General features: G+C 38.3%; 1 protein-coding gene and 1 long non-coding RNA gene across 3 annotated transcripts in view; one reads left to right on the top strand and one right to left on the bottom strand.

Annotated features, from left to right (window-relative positions):
* Positions 1-17,396, bottom strand: part of LOC124295106 — a 67,815-nt gene extending 50,419 nt beyond the window's left edge. Inside the window, exon 1 of the long non-coding RNA XR_006905009.1 lies at positions 17,244-17,396. This is a non-coding gene — a long non-coding RNA (uncharacterized LOC124295106). The remainder of the gene's footprint in view (positions 1-17,243) is intronic.
* Positions 14,696-21,466, top strand: LOC107217448 (alkaline phosphatase). 2 transcript variants are annotated; one of them, XM_015654978.2, is made up of 8 exons: positions 14,696-14,861; positions 15,278-15,480; positions 17,379-17,571; positions 17,807-17,970; positions 19,281-19,628; positions 19,768-19,966; positions 20,401-20,622; positions 21,002-21,466. In XM_015654978.2, the coding sequence occupies exons 1-8, from the start codon at positions 14,765-14,767 to the stop codon at positions 21,175-21,177; spliced, it is 1,602 nt and encodes a 533-aa protein (XP_015510464.2). In that variant the 5' UTR covers positions 14,696-14,764; the 3' UTR covers positions 21,178-21,466. The 2 variants fall into 2 exon arrangements, with proteins under 2 accessions (XP_015510464.2, XP_046599544.1); XM_046743588.1 differs by lacking the exon at positions 14,696-14,861 and adding an exon at positions 15,006-15,058.
* The last annotated feature ends 114 nt before the right edge of the window (positions 21,467-21,580 follow it).

The raw sequence follows: 21,580 nt of genomic DNA, 5'->3' as shown, positions 1-21,580 counted from the left end.
TAACTGAACCGAGCACGTAAGAATCGTTCCGTTTCGCAAATAAGGAGAGGTTCGAACTGTGCGCGTTGCGTGGCAAGCGACAGGAGGGGTTGAAAAATGAATTAACGCTGTACAGCCGGGGATGGTGGGAAAGGGATTGATAATTTATCAAACTTACGGAGCGAAGTGATAATAGCCCATCGCTCGGGCATATAACTTTTTCCTTTTTAACTTTTAAATAGTTTCAGACAAGTTTTAATTAGGAAATTCATCCGATCCCCCCGGTCCCCCTGCACTCCTCTCATCCACACCGACACCGAACATCGTTTCTCGTCGCCGTTTTATACCCTGCCCAAAAACAATACACCCGTTATTTTCTATCTATATTCTACACATGCACGAAAATCAGAGGAACTAACCAGCCGACGATTCGAAAGATTGTAACTAATATCGGTCAACGGTCAAAGGTATTCCGATTGCGTAGTGCGGAAAGAGAGCATTGAAAAAAAAAAAAAATAAACACACAATGACCAAGAAAAAGAGAAGGTGTAAATTTCGGTTTGCCAGGCAAGGGAAGGCATCGATCGCAGGCGTATACTTTTTGCCTTTCCCGGGCGTTTTGATATGCCACCCGACTTCGCTCCTCGCCCCTCGCCGCCCTCCTTCTTATTCTCCACCGCTCCTCGCAGCCTTCCCCGACTCTTTATTCTTATCTCAAATACTTCGAGCAGGGTGCTTTTACCCCCCCCCGACGCAGCCCTCTCCTGGCGGCTGCCGGCCTCGCGCGCCCTTCCGCCCCTCCACCCCTTTGCCGCTTGGAAAAGGAGATGAATAAAAAGGGAGGAAAGAACTGGGCAAAGAGGGGGAGAATTTCCAAGAAAGCCAAGAAGAAGGAGTCGCGAGGTGATGGTGATGGTGGCTGTTGGGGGGGGGATCGGAATCGGGGATGGGGATGGGGAGGATTTTAGGGGCTGATCTCACCGCGACGTCCCGTGGGGACTCTCTTCTTACGACGAGCCCACCCCTTTTTTTTACGGGACTCGCTCCGCGGGCACACAACCTGTACACATCCCTACTTTTTATGATACGATATACAGGGTATAAAAACCCGACTCCCCGGCACCTTTTTCTCTCAGACCGCCCTATCTTGCCCACCCCACGTTTCGGGCCCCCACACCCGAGGATATATCCACGACCGTGAAACCGCGGAGTTTTTAGCGTTTCACACGCGAACCGCCATTACGCGATCTACGCGTAAAATATGCCTTCCAAACATTGAAAGAAGAAAAAAGAAGTACCGTGGACCAATTTCCGATTGTGAAGGACCGAGAATACAAGTGAACCTCCTTTTGTGCCATCGTTACGATCCGTGAAAAATTTGATACGTAGATTCGTATATTTTCTATACCCATGATTAACGATGTAAAATTAATTTATACAATAAATTGTGTCAAAATTGTAACTCTGTTCGTATGTAGACAGTAATTAAGTATCATTTTCAGCTCTTCGTTCATCGTTATAGGATGAAATGAAAACGACGTCTCTTTATCGGAGTAAAGTCGTACTACCAACCGTAGAGAAGCCGAAATTTTTATCGTTATAAGATGTAGAATGCATGTATAATAGAGACGTAATTACTAAAACAAATTTTATTTACAGCCCTTGTGCAATATACGCGACACCCCGGTGTAGAAAAAAGGAAAGTTCAGGATAAAAGTTTTCTTCTTTAACGTTTTCATCTCATCTGGCGTATTTTCTTCATATCTTCGTTAATACTGCAGTGAAACGTGTACAATCGATCGGTACAATCTCTTGAACCTATAAATATGTAACTAATTCTCAGACCCAAACGTTGTCGATGAAACGAATGCTGATGAATCGAGAAAGAGCGTGGCAAATGAAAATTTTAAACAGGTTAATACAAGGTTTCAGCGATGAAAACATGTTATTTTATATTGCAGAGAAATAACGGACTGTGTATTAGAATTACCGACCTGGGTGAACGTATAAAATTATACAATTTCATATCGACTCATTAATAATAAATAACAAAACGATTAGTAAAATATCATTAATAACCGTTTGTTTTCTCATTTCGTGCCAATTTTCCCCGACGTCAGTTTCTTTCGGCTCGCCCATATCGCGTAAGCCTTCACACTTTAAGCGCCCAAAACAAGCGATTAAACCTCTCAAGCTTCCTATTTCCTTCTCCCTCTCTCCCATTTTCGCGTCATTTCTCGCCGTCTCTTTCGCCCTCTCGCTTCTCTTATATCCATTCGAATATCCTTCCGCGTCCAAAAATGTCCAATTAATTTTGACCGACACGGCGAGGCGGGCCGGGGGTGGAGGGAGCGGCGGGGCGTTATCGATCAGCCTTCAATATATATATCCATAAATATTCAAACTAAATTCAAATTGACGCAATTACAACCGATGAATAAAATTTCCGTCACCGCAAAGTGGGTTTGGCGGTACCACGGTTAGAGTCGGCTGCGGGGGGGGGGTGGGGGTGGGTGGAAAAGTGGGCAAAAGAGGCACGAGGCGGGGGTCACCGTCTGCGTTCTCTTTTGTCTTGGCTTTTGTGCGGCGCCATCTTGAAAAATAAAAGACACTCGGGGGTGGCTTTGGACTGCAGAAAGGAGGCCGAGGAAGCCCTGGACGGAGAGAACCGGGGGTGAAATGGCTGGCGCGGCTTTGCTGCCGTCTCGAATTCGTTTATTTTTATGTTAATGTTAATCTGCACTCTGGCGAAGCGACGCCGCTGCTGGCTTTTTCTTCATTTCGGTCTCAAAACAGCTCCGGAATTCTTCCGATGGAAAGCTGCGTCGACCGTTCGAAGACGCGGTTTGGACACCCCTGGCCAAATAGGGTCCGGAACGGGTCGAGAAAAAATGTTGACCAAGGGGTGGCCGAACCCTTGGAGGACAAACCTGTTTGCCTGCCGAAACGAAAATTCAACCCTTAGAGCCCCTTCATTCCGACGCTACGTTCCATCTGCATCCCCCTTCCCCCTAGAGCGTGTATGTATCTATATATGTCTATTCTACTCGAGGTGAGTATACGCGTAATATAAGATTTCGGATGTAGGTAGCTACAATTACTTATTATTAGATACAATATACCATTTGGTGAACCAAAAGGCATGCTTCATCAGCCACGTGTGGGCGAATATCCGAGGAAAGACGAACCTACGGTCAAAACCAATTATCTATGAAACAACGATGTTCGAAAAAAATACAAATGAAACTTATTTTTTAACGAGAAAAAGAGGAGGTAGAATTTCAAGAACTTTCGAGGTTATCAATGAGCTCGCCTGAAGAGATCTTAATGGCATATCGGGTAAAAAATATATTGCAGGAAAGCAAGGCGTGTGAGAGAGTAATAATTATACTAACCAAAATTCTTTAGAAAAAAAAGCTCGACCCACAATGACAATTCTGCAGAAGTAACACGGCCGTTTCCAAACTCGGAACAAACATTTCTCAAGAATGTCGTGAAAAATTTTTCTGCTTTTTCAACATTATCAAACTTACGCGTATACCACGTGAAAGTCTAGAACTTGTGAAATTGAAACTCGTAAGTTAAATAATAAACATCGTACAACATTCTACATCACTCGATACCCCTGAAACTGCACCACCTCCATCTCGATCGCGCGTAGCGATGGTCCAGGCGAATACTCGCGGTGAGGAGACGCAAAAGGAGAGGCACAAAGAGGGGCGAGTTATTATTCCGCAAAGAGAAGAAACAATCATCCAATATGGCGGACGAGCAGAGCTCGGAGTTTGGTTCGGAGAAACGCGGGGCGCAGCGTTAAAAACAAAAGCGTTTAAATTTATGGTACAATTAAAAACTCGTCTTTATTATTTTCCTGCCACCCCCTCCCGCCCCCTTCACCCTTCCGCCTACAACCAACCCGGTGCCGTGGTGTAGCTAGATCTTCTTTTGTTTCGCCTTCGAGCCTTGCCTTATGACGTCATAACTTATCTCGACCGAGCATTGTCCCCTGGAAAACAATGTTGGTAAATCAGATTTTATTGTTACTTGGGCGCGGACTGCTGCTATATACGAAGTATTTAGATGCGAGCTGCTTTCTTTGTATCAGCTTCGTACCCGTTTCAGAGAGACTCTTCGGTACGTTTCGTGCCTCAACTGGCCAGCCAACCTGGACTCAAAGAGGTTGGATGGCCGAAAGTCGATATTCTTCTGTTAATCTTACACCGAGAATTTAAGTTAGTTAAATTAACTTAATAAAAAAATTAAACCGCGTAGATTCGTTCGATTTCACCATATCGAATTACTTGTTCTGCTTCTCTGGTAATAATATAATCTCATGATAAAATTGCTAAAAAGTATCGATGTTCGGTCAACAAAGTTTCTTATTTTTATGACAAATTCCGTAGATTAAACGTGTTGTATTTCTTCGGTTATTTGTTTTTTTTTTGTTTTGGTCTCAAGAAGTTACTAGTCGTACTTAACGCTGAAATGCAAATAAAGATAGTGAAGGAGAAAATTGTGGTGATATAAACGTACTGTAGGACTAGACGAAAGTGTGTATATATATATATATACGTTTACATCGTTATTTTTTTACATTGTACACAGTACATGGTACATAGTATACAACACACCGATGAAAATTCTTTTCAATAATTTTTGTAATATCAAAGCCTCAGCTTATATATTATACCTTAATTAGCGACACGCTGAAGGAGAGGAAATTAGCATTTACATGAAAAAATTAACCAACTCAAATTAATTTCTAAGCCGGCACAAGCTTGGAGCTGCTGTGAATTTTAATAACTTTGCGCAGTCTATTTGACTTCTCTTTTTCTCCGTTCATTTCTTTATTTTTTTTCTTTTTAATATCTTTTTTTGTTTCGTTTTACTTTTTGACCCCTCCAGTTTATATCGTACAAGGTGGTGTGAAAAACAATTTTCCACCCTTAATTTCTTACTTTGCGTACAGGCAAAACACGCAAGTCGAGGGATGGAGAAAGAAAATTGCTGCGGTGTAGAAGGAAAAGTATGGAATGAAAAATTCGATAACAAGGTGAGTGAGGAATTAAAAATTTTATAACTAGTTAGATACGTAGGGCGATGTTGTTTACGTTCGCTGGCAAGAAATTGGAGAGAAAAAAATACCGGGTGTTTGTTAAAATTTGAAAAAAATATCTTAGTTTCCCTTCCCATCGCCGTCGACCGAATGGTCAGTACATGTAACAAGAATGGCTGATGACGAATGAAAATCGATAATTTCAATACGAGAAGTCTGTTTAAATAAGATGCATTAATTATTGATCTTCGGTTAATTTTTCTCTTTATGTACGAGCTGCTATTAAATTCAATCGACTCGATTATACCTAATTCGTATACGACAGAAAACTTTCGACGGTATCGATAACTGCGACTGTTAACGAATGGTCAGTGAATATTTATGTCCCTGTAAAACCAAACGATCATTCGGTGCATCGCGCCGTATCAAAATCATGCCAACTGTCTAATAATTGGGTGAATAGACAATATGTGTGTTATGTAAAATATACACAATTGTCGGGCCGTTGAAGGAGTCTGGATGGGCGGTGCGTAATAGGGCAGAAATGCTCGTCGGTCGCGGACAGCTGCTTGAAACTGCCCGGATGGATAATAAAAGGGAAGGGAAAAAAAAAATGAAATAAACCCTTTTCGGGGTGGTCAGATAATTTGCATACCAGTTTGACCGGCCGTGATCGCTGTCCGTATGACCACGGGACATTAAAGCTACGGTTACGCCTGTACCGCGTCCCCTGAACATTTATACACACCGCTTCTAGAGCGGTAGAAGCTTTCCTACACGCGGGGTGTCCGTAACGTGTTTGTAGTTCGTGACCGAAGTCAGTCGCAGAAGCATCTCGATCGAGGACATTTGGCTGCAGAGATTTTGGTCAAGACAAATCGCTGGTGTCATGCTTTGGAGAAGGCGTCGTGTGCCGGTTGAAAAGGTGAATTAAAAAGGATCTAAGTTGGCATCTTTTTCAAAATAAAATTCCGCAAACGAATTCAAGGGATAAATGCGGTGAAAGAAAAATAGGTTTTCGCCGGGTTTGTTATTTTTTGACACAGGCACTTGTACAGACTTTTTTTTAATTCTCCTCTACAATTACTCAGGAAAAGAGACGAGCTTTCCAGCTACATCTTTGAAAACGATTTTTGGTGAGATTGGTACGAGTCTTACAATTGTCGTATGGGTTATTTAGAACGTAGACGATAACAGAAGTCAAATATCGTGCAGAGAGACTTTAAACAGATCATTGGTGTTGAGGGTGTACAGTAGAAATTTGCTAAACGTGAAATTGACGTTCGGTATTTTCATCGTGTAGAAAGATAGACGTAAATTTTGCGAGGTTACGGGTTTGTAGAATTTGGAAGAAAACGAAGGAGGTTCAACGTAATCGAAAGTGACCTGGTACCACGATTCGAGAAGCTCTGAGGTACTTGGATTGCCGAATTCTCAGCATCTTAACTTAGCGTTTTCGATTTCATAGCTATAATAGTCAGAATCTGGCAACTCGATACAATTACATGTTCCGTCGAAAAAGAAGGCTTACCAATATCAATTTCCTAAGTTGCCAGCATTCTTTTTCTTTTTATCATAAGAATAGGTGAGTGTAAAATATTAACGCTTCAGCACGCCTAATTATTTTTGTAACACAATCCAGAGAGAATGTGTAATTTGATGTTCACCTAAGAAAGAGAAAAAGGACTGGTCAGAGTTCGCGAACGAAAATTGTCAGATTTGATGAATAAATATCTTTTCTTTTTATTTGCAGCACCGCTTTGTGGCATTTTCGATTCGAATCCGTTGTGACAAAATAAGACAATGCGGCAACACGCTTTGAGGTGAACTTTGGGAGAGTAAACGAGTACCGCCTGCCTTATCTCCGTTTGAACTCTGGGTTTGTAACTTGAAAGTTGACATTTCCGTGAAAAGTTTTCAACACCGGGTAGGTGAGACGACGTCTACGTACATCTACTTATTTTAATACACAAAACCAAGCGAACGCGCCTGTCCAAACGCAATAAAAAACAGGGCCGCGCCGCATCTCGTCTTTGCGAAAACAAGAACAATTAAGTCGCGATATTTCCCTACATACATTTCGCATTATCCCCCTCCCCTTGTCACCCCCGCACCTCCGCGCGCTTGTTTCTCGGCCTCACTTATTATACGCATTTCTACGTCTACTCCGACGTTCTACCCTCTTGACGCAACGAAAACATCTAGAGTACATCTTTTCGCTATATTTTGTGCCAAAAACTTGACTCTAACCACAGCCCGCTCGCTCGGAAAGATGGTTTTCAGAATCTCTTCCTATCTTCTCAAAAAGCGTGACGGACGAAAATATAAACTTGACCCATTAAGTTAAAAATGGTCAATCCTTGATTAATTGAACTGGGAGGAAGAAATGACATGATCTAGGAATGGATCATCATCTCTACTTACGATTTAATTATGATTCGTTCCGTTGATGATGGTAAAAAGTATTACGAAGAAACTGAGTTTACGATTTTTGTAGAATCATGACGTCAAGCTGATAAAATGAACTTACCATAGAAATACCAAATATGATACAAAACACAATTTGATGTTGGAAATAAGAGAAATTCAATAATTTCTAATTTCATTATTAATGTTTAATATTCAGGTATAACATATAATACGCAATTCAGCGGTTCTAATAACGAGTACGAACATGCTGTGGAATCATGTAATCCGCGCGACGCGACATAAGGATAAAATGATCACTTAGTGAACTTGGAAAATAGTTTCGAGTTAATCGTTCTTAACTGTAGACTGAGGCGGTAGCAAACCGTTCCAAAAACTAACCTTGCTCAACGCAAGTTTCTCAAGTCACAAAGTTGCGATTCAAGATGCTTTCTGGTGGAAATGGTGAGTGTATAAAGTTTTTGCCCGCCATACGAGTACCTAATTTTTAGGGTAATCTCATTTACTCCGCGACGTTTCATTTTGGGAAAATTCTCACATTCAAAGCATTTGGGCATCTGTCCGTGAGGAAATAACACAACGGAATATTTGACGATACATAGGTGTAATTAAAACGTTGCGAGCTGATGGGAATATGATTATGACGTTGCGTTCGATTTAATTTCACTAATTCCTACAACGCGACTATTCAATTACCCAATCGTTCTATACAACTGTCGATATTAATTAACCGCGATGAAATTCTAACAGCTGAATATAATACCAATCTACACAGCTCCATCATTTCGCAAAATATCCAGAAATCAGATTATTCAACATTATACGCTGTACGATTGTAAAACAAAAAAAAAAAAAATACAGACAACTCGTGTGCTGATCGTATTTCCGCTGGCTAATTTCTTTCATTCAAATTCGTCAAGAAACGAGTTTATCTCAAACCGTTGCGCTCTTTCGGCAGTATCTGTAAGAGGGATGCGAATGCGCGAGGGTGAGAAAAAGAGGGCATAATAACGAGAGAGAGAGAGAGAGATAAAAGCGAGGAGGGGGTGCAGGCCAGCCTCCGTCTAAATTTCCCTTTAAAATATCCCTGCCCATTTTTCATCCCTCCTTTTCTTGCCGTTCCTTTCCTTTCCGTTCCTTCACTTCATTTTACTTTCCTTTGCTTCGGCTCGCTTCGCAAAGTGGGGTGGGAGTCGGGGGGCGGAAGGGTGGCCGGCCGGAGAAGGGTGGAAGGGACGGGGGTGGGGGTGGTTGAGGGGCGGGGGGGAGTAGGGGAAAGACAATGGAAAAACTCCCGCCATCTTTAATTCCGTCCATTCCGACCCCCCCAAGCAACGACGACGGGGTAAGAAAAAATAGGCGATCAATAGATTCTTCTCATTTTACTTTCAATGCGCGAGGCCCACGCGCGTCTTGTTGTTATAAACTCATCCGGTCGCGTTATTATACCTGGTTTGTCTAATTTTTATCTACTAAATGTATATATACGCATGTACCTAGATCACCGGTCAAATATGCATGACATGAAAAACTTAGACCTACACCCGAAATTGGAAACTTTCTACGTGAAATTTTCAAACTACGTTAAGGTACTAACGAAATAAAATTTTTTTTAAAGGTACCTCTCAGTCTATTATTGAATATCTTGAATTTTAATATAATAAACGTTATTAAATGGATGAAAATAGTCTGTGCAATAAATGTTTGTCTCGTTTATCATGTCACCTTTCTTCTATTATAATCCCCAATTACAACTTTCCTCTATATTTATTTCTTTGAATATCATATACAAATCTCTCTTTAATACAAATAATACACTTTTGCTATAAAATTCTCTTTCTCCGGTACTTTCGTTCCAGCTTCATCGGACTTCATCATTTATGGTGTATTCCCTGCGTCGTAAATGAAATATACGCAAACGAGGTACGTGGAGACATTGCACAGGGTGTTAATCGAGTCCGATTAACTCTTTTAGACCTTAGTGATTAGCGACGCGCTAATTTATACACCTGCGTGTGCATTACATATATGCATATCTGTATATGGGGTGTTCTCGGCCATCTCACTCTGGCCCGTCACCCTCACCATACTTAATTTTATTACCTCTCCAGTATGTTGAAGGGTGCTACGATAAAAACCATTGGCAGAGTTATAGATTGGAGAAAATATTAGTTTTCTGCTTGTCATTCGATTAACGAAATCAATGTTAGCCATAATCAAATCTTTCATGAAATTCTCACGGCAAATTCTTTGGAAAAAACTTTTTAAACCATAGGTGAGATGAGCGTGCATTCAGTTTTAGAGATAGGAGGATGTGAGGAAAAAAACTATTCAATTTGAAAAAATGTAGATAATTAGACAAAAATTTGAGGAAAAGAAGTAAAATCTCCAGCTTTAGGATTTTGCTGTTCGTGTTTAAATCTCGGTCTTCTTCCGGATCATTTTGTGCCATTTTTTCTGTTCTATTAAAGCTTCTTGTTTCGTATCGATTTCCTCGTATATCCTTAACTTTTGTATCCGGTCTAGGCTCAATATTTTTATATTCTTATCTCGGTAAAGTATTTATTGATTTACCGTGTAGATTAACTTCATAAAAATTAATTATTACTATAATGTATGATTTCTCCGACTGCGTAATTATTTACAGGAAAATCCGTCTTCAAAAATTAAATAATTTAGATACCCTACGACGTTATAATACTAGCAGGAAAATGAAATTGAAAACCGTGGGGGTTATACTCTGGTTAGAATGATCCAGAGTATCGGATACGCAAATACAAGTATCGTTTACATTACAGACATCTTGTATACATTTGCATCAACGGTAAACATTATTTTTTGCTGTATACCAGGAATTTTGTAACCATGTCTCGAGGCTATACGAAGAGGTTCCATTAGCAGAAGTAGATTCAAGAAAATCAGCTATTTCTGGCGAGATAGCTTATTGCCAGTGTTGGCAATGTTGAAAACGTCTCCATTACTTACTTTCGTTGTTTGCTTACGCCGTTCATTTGAAATGCGATAATAACTTTTGATACGTTATATTTTGTTGAAATTCACCGGAAAGTAATACGAAGATCATTGAAAGAAGATCTTGAAACTGGGACTGTTATTCATATCAGAGCTTTTATACAATGCATACGTGGCATACTCACAATACATGCTATTTGAGAATATTCGACAAGACAATTTACCACGGAACAGTTTAAAAGCGATAAAGAGAAACGAAATGGGCTCGCATTAACATTTGGATGAACCTAATTCGTTGCAATTTTAAATACATACAATGCTAAGGTACGAACATTAATCATTCCAAACGTGAAAAACCCGGTATTGCGTGTCTGTCTTTTTATCGTAAAAATGTAAATGTTATACCAGCTCCTTTACTTTGTCAACTAGCAACTCTACAGTATAATATACTTAATTATCCAAAAGCACACGTTACCACGAGTATACATAACACTATGCCGAGAATAAAAACAACTACCGAAAACAAGTAACCCTACATCAATTTTACCACCTTGCTATCGTGCACCTCCTCGTTCTGCTCCATTCAAATAAAGCTGACGATTGGTTGAATACACTAAATGTATTTAAACCATTGTACCTATAATCAGTTGGTTCAACTAGACAAATGTTATTTAAATCAATTGAATTGTGTTTGTTTCGGGTGTCTAATTTTTATTCGTGGCGTGCAGAAGAAACGAAAACAAGAACCCTATTAATAAAAACTTGAATTATAGTTTTTTTTGTGTTATTTTAGACACGCAAAACAATTATTTTCAACTGAGGAAATAGATAGAAATTGGTCAAAACGTAGTTCGTAACTCCGGCAAAATGTAACTCTCAAATATTTTGATGAGGACCCGAATCAGTGTATTGCAGTATTTTTCGTACTGTATACTGACTCGTCATTTTTGTATCAAGTTTAATTTTCTTTTGATACTTGGATTAAGTCGACGTGCCTCTAGTTCATCGGAGAAATTTTAAGGTATGTAGAGATTACATTTAAATACATTAATACTGTACTGATGTACATTAATACCGTAATTCACCTCACGATCATAAATGCAAGCGATAAGAGTCTCGGATTTGAATTTTTATATTCCTTAGATATATGCAAACTTTGCTGTAAGTATATAGATTAATTGTAGTGACTTCTGCCATAATTCATTGATAGATTTTTAAAATTGCGCTCAAATTCGTGTCTATGTCTCTATCGTCTCCGTGTAGTATGTTCGCATTGCACAAACCACTCCGCGAAAGAGACGTCTCTGAATGCCTGGCGGTATGAGCTTTGCACTACAGTGTGAGAAAAAAATCAATAGCCGAACAGTTACCCTGAGAGTTTAATATACCGTCGTCAGGAGCTGCCTTAACAACCGTCCATATTTTTTCCGAACCTACCAATTAGTTCTCCAACTCCAAAGTCAGGGACAGCACTGTCTGGGATTATTTGGCGATGATGGAACACACGAGCTTAAATGATAGTAAATATGAGTCGTCTCAACTCTGGTAATTGAAATCTGGTATAGGACTGCAATATATGTCGAACAAATACTCGAATCGAAATGAATATGCAAGAATGTAATTTAAAATCCTCGTTTTTTCTATTTTTTCGACTGAATTTTCAATCGGTTTTACACTTATCAATATATTTTTACGGTGATGTCTACTTGCAAAATTATTCTTCGAAAAGGAAAAAAGAAAAATACTAAATCTAGCTTGCGAAGTATGCAAAAAATTAGGTAATCGGTCAGGGCGTGATAACACATCCGAATTTATACCTGCAAGCATTAAGTATATTTCGACTGATAACTGAAACAGCGGTCTGATGGTAAGCCACTACCAGCCACGCATCCCTTTAATCTGTTTATCATTGACGAAGATAAAGCTCGCCCCACTCTCAGCTATTTAGACCCGCATACTAACGTGGTACAGACAATTGTAATGATATAGTTAAACATAAGCCGATGCAAAAGATAAAAAAAAAGATCAATCAAAGAGTTGATGCGTTTCAATTATTTCATTTCATCCAGAGAATTACAGACGCCGATTTTATAACAATCCGAGGGATTAATTTTATTGCTGCAGAATTTTTTGAGTCTGACATTGAAATTGTTATTTACGTTATTCAAACTCATTTCGTCAAGATCATTTTACAAATGGAACATATTATTACGACACAAATCACTTTTCAGTAATTCGTCGCCTTTCAATCTGTGATATATACAAAGTTGCCGATTATCAGGCTGTTTCGTTTCAAATTCAAGACTTTATACAGATATTTTTCTGTGCTATGAAGATAGTTATATTTTAGCTTCAATACTTTTCTCAACCACTGCTGACAATCTTTCTAGCAGACTAAGAACTCTCACATCGACTCTTGCGATCTACACTCATACTCGGTTCCACTGTACATTATGTTTCACAAACGCTGATCGTTGAGGTTATGTAACCTAATACTAACCTTATCGACCGAGTGACCTTGTTCATATTTTTGTTATTTCAATGAAAAAACGAATGGGATAAGCTCGAAACAGGACAATGTATTACTTTTTCATCGCTGAATTCGAAAAATATTTATTTATGACCTGAAAACTATAAAAAAAAATTGATTTTCCACGGATTGTGCAAAAATACATTTTTGAGCGTTATTCTCACGTGAAACAAGAAAGTTTTTGAAACTTTTCATTCATCTTTGCATCGTGTAGAATTACGCTATCTGCGGAATTTTCACGGTTAGCGGTGCCTAGGCTTTGATAATAGTCAAACTCTAGTGCCACTTTACTCGGTCGGTAAGGACTGACTGTAACGTCCTCTTAAAATTCTTTCATAGAAACGCGGCCTTGCTACCTCTCGTGACTCTTTTATTCTATCCCCACTTTTTCACGTTTCTCTCGCACATTAACTGTAAAAACGCGGCTGTCGCCAATGCCAGCCCAAACAAAATCAGGGCCTGGTGCAAAGTCGACTTGACGGGCCTTAAAACAAATTTCGTATAAGAAAGTAACGATTTATTACATTTTGCTATTTATTACATTGCACAAATTGTTATAGTAAGGACTCAAGGTATGCTTGAAAATTATGAATGATTAAATTATTTTTATGAAGTTCATAATTCAATCATATCAAAAATCATTTAATGATCAAATGACAAAAATAATTGCTTCATAAGCTTATGGAATGCAATTTGGAATGTGTTAACGATAAGTATAGAATAAGGTTAGAATATGTAATTTTTCGTTCATTTACTGACATGTATTATAGCAAACTCGTTGTTAATATCATCATAATTTAATTTTTTAGCCACTTTGGATTTCATGGCTTAGGAAATCAATCGTTCCTGACTAATGCTAGGGATGAAGTAATCTTTTATTAGTTTCAATCTTGAAAAAGGTCTTTCCGCAGATGCGACGATTATTGCAAAAAAGCTCGATACAATTTTCAGAACAGAGATAAAATTTGGATACAGTTGAAATAAATTGTTTTAAATTTTCAAAAGAGAGCTACATCCCGAAAATTTGATTGTCATATTTCAAATTGTGTGAATTAAGTGTGAAGACAAAGCCGTAACATCGCCGAAATATGTTACCTAAATATTGGCTTCTTCCTGTACAATTTCATCGGCTTATTTTTGTAAATCCATGCAGTAGAAGCAAAGATATAAGCGTTTGAAAAAGCATTTTCAGAAATTTATCACACCAAAACCATGTTTAACACGTTGACTGGCACGCAAGTAAACAACTTGCAAAAAATCAAGCAATTTTTTTTTCACAGAATGAACAAAGATAGTCAAGTTTCAACCAAATTAAAAATGTCAACTTTCAAAGTCTTGCCAATTGGCATGGAAAGCTCTATATATATTTACAATTCACTTTTTATCAGTACGATTTAGTAGTATAATAATAAACGACAATGAAATATATTATCATGTAAAATTCAATAAAAAAAATTACATTCAACACTTGTCTTTTTTTCAAATACGAACGTTTCGTTAATTCTCACACCCGGCGATAAAAACTTACGAAGTACGACCAGCCGTTATAACTCGACCCCAACAAAACATTTTCACTTTTCTCACTAGATAATCGGCAAGCGACTGTCGGCGCGCGGGGCCTCAGAAACGCGGGGCCCTGTGCGCTCGTATCGTTTGCACCCCTCTTGGGCCGGCACTGGCTGTCCCACCAACACTTGTCTAAGTTTGAATGCAAGTAAACCCAACGGAGAGTCACTTGATGCTAGTTGTTTGAACGCTTCGCGAGCAACGAGTCTGCTTTCGGCTTTTCGCTTCGAGACATTATGGGTTCTTTTCCTCAAACAGTTGTATCAATTTTTCGTATATTCCTAGCCGTGACGATACCGCTGATCTTCGTAGACGAAACATATTGCGCCGAAGGTGAGTTCTCGATTCCGGTTCCGTACCGACATTTCGTCAATATTATGATGGATAGAGAAATTTGAACATCGCAGACCCGAAATTTTTTTGGAGAAGAAATAATCATTTGACAGAGTTCTACACCAGTGTACGAATAGACACCAGAAAATACGAACAAACTACAGGAATATAAAATTATCCACAGTAATTTTGAAACGGTTGTTAGTTAATTCACTGGTGTATTTGCCCTACGTCGATTATAAATGATCATTCGCAATTCCTAGTAATACTATATATAGTCAAATCAGAGATAAATTCTTCAAATGAGCTGATAATATAGTACAATGCATATTGCATTTATAGTATAAATCGAGTAGGGACAGGTGTGAAATTGTCATTACTTATTATTCTCTTTTTTTTTTGACTTGACACCACAGATAAACATTATTGGTATCAGTCAGCAAACCTGGACTTGAAAGAATCATTGTCGTACGCGTGGAATACAAATACAGCCAAGAACGTGATCATATTTCTCGGAGATGGTATGAGCCTCGAAACCATCGCAGCGAGTAGGATCTACAATGCCGGAGAGGAGAGTTATCTCGCGTGGGAGAAATTCCCTCACATCGCCGTGACGAAGGTATAACAGAAAAAGATATTTCAGTCATACATTTAGCTACTCATGCTTCACGAGAAGGAGATTGAAAAAAAATAAACGAGAGAAAATCAGAGCCTTGGCAGACCCGGCAGACTAAATAACGAAGTCACCAGTATTTCTTTGAAAATTGTGAAACGTTGTATAATTCGTAGAATTTTATTACGCAAATGCAATAAATAGACGCGATTTGTTTTATGACTCGAACGAAAAATTCCAGCTGCGAATGTAGAAACAGAAGTTCGGCTAGTCTGTCAGATCTGCTGATGCGACGTATACGTCTACATAAGTATAATGTGTGCTGTGGGCACAGTGCCATACTTGCAATTAAAGGCAAAACGCGATGTCATAGACCTTACGTAGAGACCTTGGAAATTGTGCAGAGCGAGGAGATACACGACTGTCGAATAGAAGAAATTTTCGTGTCAGTAGCTTTATCTATGCTGTATCCGAAAATAATCACGGATATACATACACATTAACGTAAGTGGTTTTGAAGTGAAAGAAAGAAAGAAGCAATGACAAGTGTTTCGGAGAAACAAAACTTGCCCATCAGATATCTGCGTAACAGGTGAAGATAAAGTTGATCACGAATCGCGTTTCAATTATGAGTAAATTCTGATAAGTCCAAGAAAATCCCGTCAATCACATCTTTCACATTATGCGCATTTACTTTATCGTTAGATCTGAGCAAACCTTGATTGATACAAAATCAATGTTTGTAAGAATTTCAGTCAGTCGACGAATATGTATTCAGAATTGGTGTCATTTTCACAATGTGCGAAATTACGAGGCTGAAGTTAGTAAGGTTGTAGTATCGAAACGTTGAAACAAAATTTACCATATTGCACCTTTAGAATAACTCTAGAAGTTGAATTTACAAAATTTGAATTTTTTCATGCTTTATTAAAGGTTTCTTAAATTTCAGGTAATCATTTAAAGTTGCAAAATAACGAGCTTTTCCAAAGATGCATCATTATGATAACGTTACAAACTTCAGCCTGATGCGGAATTTTATTCGTATACCTGCAATGTTTACTCAGCACTCAATTCGGAACGTAACTTTTACAAATATATAGTAATGTAGTACATAAAAATAGACATATGCATGGCGATAAGCCGTAATAGACTATAAGTCCGCGCGTCGCGTCAGTTCGAGGCATCCAAGGTCGAATGCAAAATAATCTACCTGTGTCATTCCTGCATTGTGACTTCGGTGCTCTGCAAACCGTATTCCACTTTTATAAGTATTACACAAATTCGAATAAAAACTGGGTAAGCCCCGAACGTTAGTATTAACTGTGGAACTTAGGAAACGTCAGGGGTTGAAGTTAGTAACGTTATCGTAAAGAAGCATTAAGGAAAAAAGCTCTGTTTTCTCAATTTTACAATGAGTTTAAAGGAACTAAAATTACGGAATATGAGTGTGTTTGTTTTATTGCGTGTGTTTTGTTTTTCCTCAGCATCAATCGTTACGATAACGTTACTAACTTCAAGGGTGATGGAAACGTGAATATAATTTCGAATGAACTGTCGAAATCCACCGAGCTACTTTTTTCGGGCATAACGAGCGATTAGATTTTCAAATGATGCCTAAACTTGAACTTAGAATACGGTATCGGTCATTAATTTTCACATCGGCCATACGTTGATGCGTAAGAGTTCAGACCGTTCAGACACGGCGACGACATTATGTTTCATAATACACTTATCATTCATCAACTAAACAGTGAAATTAGTTAACTTACGTCTGACTAATCTGCACGATTGTTAGCGTCTCCTTCTGCTCGATTCGACGCATCGCTCCACACATTTGGCATAATTTACCTATCATTCGAATGAGATGATCGCTTTTTTAACGTTGAATGAAATGAATTTCGCAGACTTACGACTCAGACAAGCAAGTCCCGGATTCCGCCTCTACCGCCACTGCAGTCTTTTGCGGTGTTAAAACGAACTACAAGGTCACAGGCGTCGACAGTAACGTACCGCTGAACGATTGCGAAGCGAGTCTCAACGAGGATTATCACGTCGATTCAATCCTGGCCTGGGCTCAAGCTGCTGGTAAAGACACAGGTGAGGTACACGGAAGTTTATCGAGTATAATCAGACCCTGATGATTAACATTGCTCCATAATTGGTGTGAAAATTGAAGTTAACAATCAGCCAGGAGACCGTTCTGCATTATCGACCGTAATCTAACGCCTCGACCGGTGGGTTACGTCTGATTCCAGTTTTGACCCGTATCCGCAACACCTCGCACACCGCGGCCATATACAACGTTGTTCATTTTGATTTCCACTGAAAACAGGATTCGTCACGACAACGAGAGTTACTCACGCTACTCCGTCGGCACTCTATGCGCACTCGGCCAGCAGAAAATGGGAATGCGAAGCTAATATGCCGGCCAGCGCCGCTAAGTGTAAAGATATAGCAAGGCAACTCGTCGAGAATAAACCGGGCAAGGATATAAAGGTAAATGACCATATTATTTAATGAGTAAACTAACCTAGGATCTCGACGTTATCACCAGCCTATTCCGTCGGTAAGGTGTCATTTAGACCGTGTAATGTGGATTGTATATAACAAGGCGCTTCGCTAATTGCATAAACATCGTAGGGATTTGGAAATGATTATAATCACTTGGGTGGTTTTTTAACTTTTTTTGTCTTCTCACGTACCCTTCGAAAAGTTAGTTTTAGTTTAAAACGAAGCCTCGTGAAACCGGAACTCTGTAGCAAAATTCTAAAAGGTGACTCATCTGGTTTGAATTTTTCAAATACTCCTAGCGAAACATCTCAAAAAGTATACAAGTTGGAAAGTTATTTTTCGTTTTATTTTGTAGATAATGAAATTTTCTATAAAAAAAAAATGGGTGCGTGTACTTATGTACGCGCGTGAGAAGTTATACTTCTTTGGCATCTTTAAATAATAAATATTCAACATTGATAATTTAATAATATTTAGTATTAATTATATTAAATAATGATATTTTAATTTATATCAATAAATAATACATACGGATAACTAACCTCAATTATATTGGAGCACTTGAAAAACTATTTTAGCACAATTTTTTCACTAATATTCACAAATAGTAAATAATATTAATCCAAATATTCAATTTAAATCACTACTGAATATATTTTATTGCCACATATATAATTCGCACTTGTATGAAAATAAAACACGTGTTGTGACTGTAAAAACTAAAACCATGTGGATGAATATTATAAATAAATATGAAAACAGTGATCAGAGGCGACAAGCGTACCAACATTAGCTTTTTTTCGAGACTTAATGAATTCGGTTGAGTGGGCAACTTCATCCTGTTAATTTTGTGTTACAGTGATGCGCGCGCATCTTGAAATTTCACTCTCATCAGTTTTTCATAACGCGCCTAAAGAAGTATAACTTCAAAAGGTCGAGACTACTATATAGCTAAATGTGCTTATGCACGTTCGTATTATTTTAAACGTTCGTATCGAATACATGATAAACATTTAGGTGCATATTAGTCTTGACCTTTTTTATAGAAAATTTGACTATCTGCAAAATGAAATCAAAAACACCTTGCCAACTTGTATAGTTTTTGAGATATTTCGGTTAGACTGTTTGAAAAATTTAAACCAGATTAGTCACCTTTTAGAAATTTTGCTACCGAGTTCAGGTTTCACGAGGCTTCGTTTGAGGCTAAGAACTAACTTTTCGAAATGTACGTAACAAGAAAAAAAAGCTGAATAAAAAACCACCACAATAAACACATTTAAGCGTATTTTGCACAGGTTATTATGGGAGGTGGCAGACAACAGTTACAAAGTAATTCCACCGGCTTGGAAAATGACGAGGTAAATACTTGGAGTTGCTACAGGCAGGATGGGAGAAAATTAATAGACGAATGGGCCGCGGACAAGACTGCAAGAAATTTCTCGAATGTCGTTGTTCAGAACAACGAAGAATTGTTCAGTGTTGATACGGAAAATACTGACTTTCTTATGGGCATATTCAACAATGCTCACTTGAGCATGGATTGGAACAGAGACACCGGTCCCAAAGGACAGCCAAGCTTGGAAAACATGACGGTTGCAGCTATAAAAATTCTTCAGAAAGCAGAGAAGGGATTCGTGCTTGCGGTACGGTTTGAACATTGACGTGTTTTTATTAAGATTCCATAGTCGACGACACTCACTTTGATGAATAGTAAACAATGATCATGTTGAATTATTCGCAAATCGATATGGTCCGAGCGTACGATGTTATTATTACTCTCAGGTCGAAGGGGGTTTAATTGATTATGCACACCATCGTGGACATGCTGCGCAAGCATTAAGAGAGACAATCAGATTTTCTGAGGCAGTAAGTGCTACCTTAAAACTTATTGACACCACTGAAACTTTGGTCATTGTCACGAGCGACCATGGTCACGCCATGACATTCAATTCAGGTGCCGACAGAGGACAAGACGTTCTTGGTATGCCAATTTTTTAAATAAATAACAAAACTCATTCATTTTGTCTCTTTAGACGAAAAGGGAACATGTATTAGAAATAAACAATTACGTTAGAAATCAATGAAAAGATATTGAAAACATTTGAATAGTGAAGTATACAACTGAGAAACGCCATTTCAGAAGGTCAAAGTAGTCGCTTAACCAAATTATTCCAGCTGTTCCAAATCAAGATGTTTTTATCTGACAGTAAAATGAATTTAATGTGAACGATTCAACAGTTAAAAATTTAACAGTGTTCTTGAGTAAATAAAATGCGTCCCTGATTGTGAAACGTGAATTAATCGTGAAAATGTGTATTCACAATTGGTTCCTTTATAAATCACCATAATTTAGAAGCTTTATTGTCTAGTTTTCATGCGGAAATTATTAATATAGCAAACTCTTTGACGTTTAAGGAATCGCCACAAATTCAGAATACGACAACATTCCCTTTACGGTATTGAGCTACAGTACAGGGGGTCCAAACAACATGGCTTATGAAGTTTATAACAGCACCACGGCTATCAGGAAGGATCCTTCTTTGGAGAATACCACTGATTTCACTTACAGTCAACAAGCTGCTATAGTAACTGACGAGGCCCAACACAGCGGAACTGATACGCTTGTATACGCCATAGGTAAATCCGTTAACTTATTTTAATCGACTCGAAAGCTTTATGACAAAATATACCTCATTTAATACAAAGTTCAGTCTCGAACTAAATAGAATTTAAATTTGCACAGGGAAGAACACACATATTAGTTGTATTCATTTCGAAATTACTGAAACAATCATCAAGAATAAACACCTTCGAATTTTTCTTTTTTTTTTGAAAAAAAAATGCCGATTGCCCATCAAATGTTGTGCCAAGTGGAGAGACATTTTGGCTAGATTTTCAAAAATTTGCAGAGGAATATATTGCTGAATGAGAAACGCTTCATATGCCTGTGTTCGATTTTTTGCAGTTTATTTTTGCATTCATTTTGTATTACATTTCTCTATCTATTTATTTCCAGGGCCGTACGCCCATCTGTTGCACGCTACACACGAGCAAAACTACATAGCCCATGTCGCAGCTTATGCAGCAAAGATTGGTGAATACTACAATAATTCTAGTTCGAATTTTCAAGCCTACTCTTTCATCTTCCTGACAACGTTGATACCCATTTTGCTACCAAGATTACATAGATAAACAATTGATGGAATTAACGGAAGTTATGCATACACGTTAGGGTGGTCCTCATTTAGAATGTTGACGAATTTATTCCAGATCACCCGACCAAATCAACTATAAATAATTCAAAAACAATTTACAATTTTTTCAAATTTTTATATCAACTGTAACCCGTGCCTGTAAGAGGAAGGATTTCCCAATTTAAAATACACGTGTTTCGGACACGTTCTTAGTATATATTTTACTCTAAGAGTAATAATGTTCGAAACAATCCATGAATGTGAGGTTCTAATGAGCATTAGTGCTACTATCTGAGAAAAAATTCACATCATCATACCAGGTAATATGGACAATTGAATTTCTTATAAATAAAAAGAAAAAGTCAAATTTTTAGGGTGTGCAATTTGTCGAGATTGGTTGG

This window comes from Neodiprion lecontei, chromosome 6 (genome assembly GCF_021901455.1).
Source record: "Neodiprion lecontei isolate iyNeoLeco1 chromosome 6, iyNeoLeco1.1, whole genome shotgun sequence".
NCBI lineage: Eukaryota > Metazoa > Arthropoda > Insecta > Hymenoptera > Diprionidae > Neodiprion > Neodiprion lecontei.
Note: the sequence above shows the minus strand (reverse complement) of the source record. Positions and strands in the feature narration are given on the sequence as shown.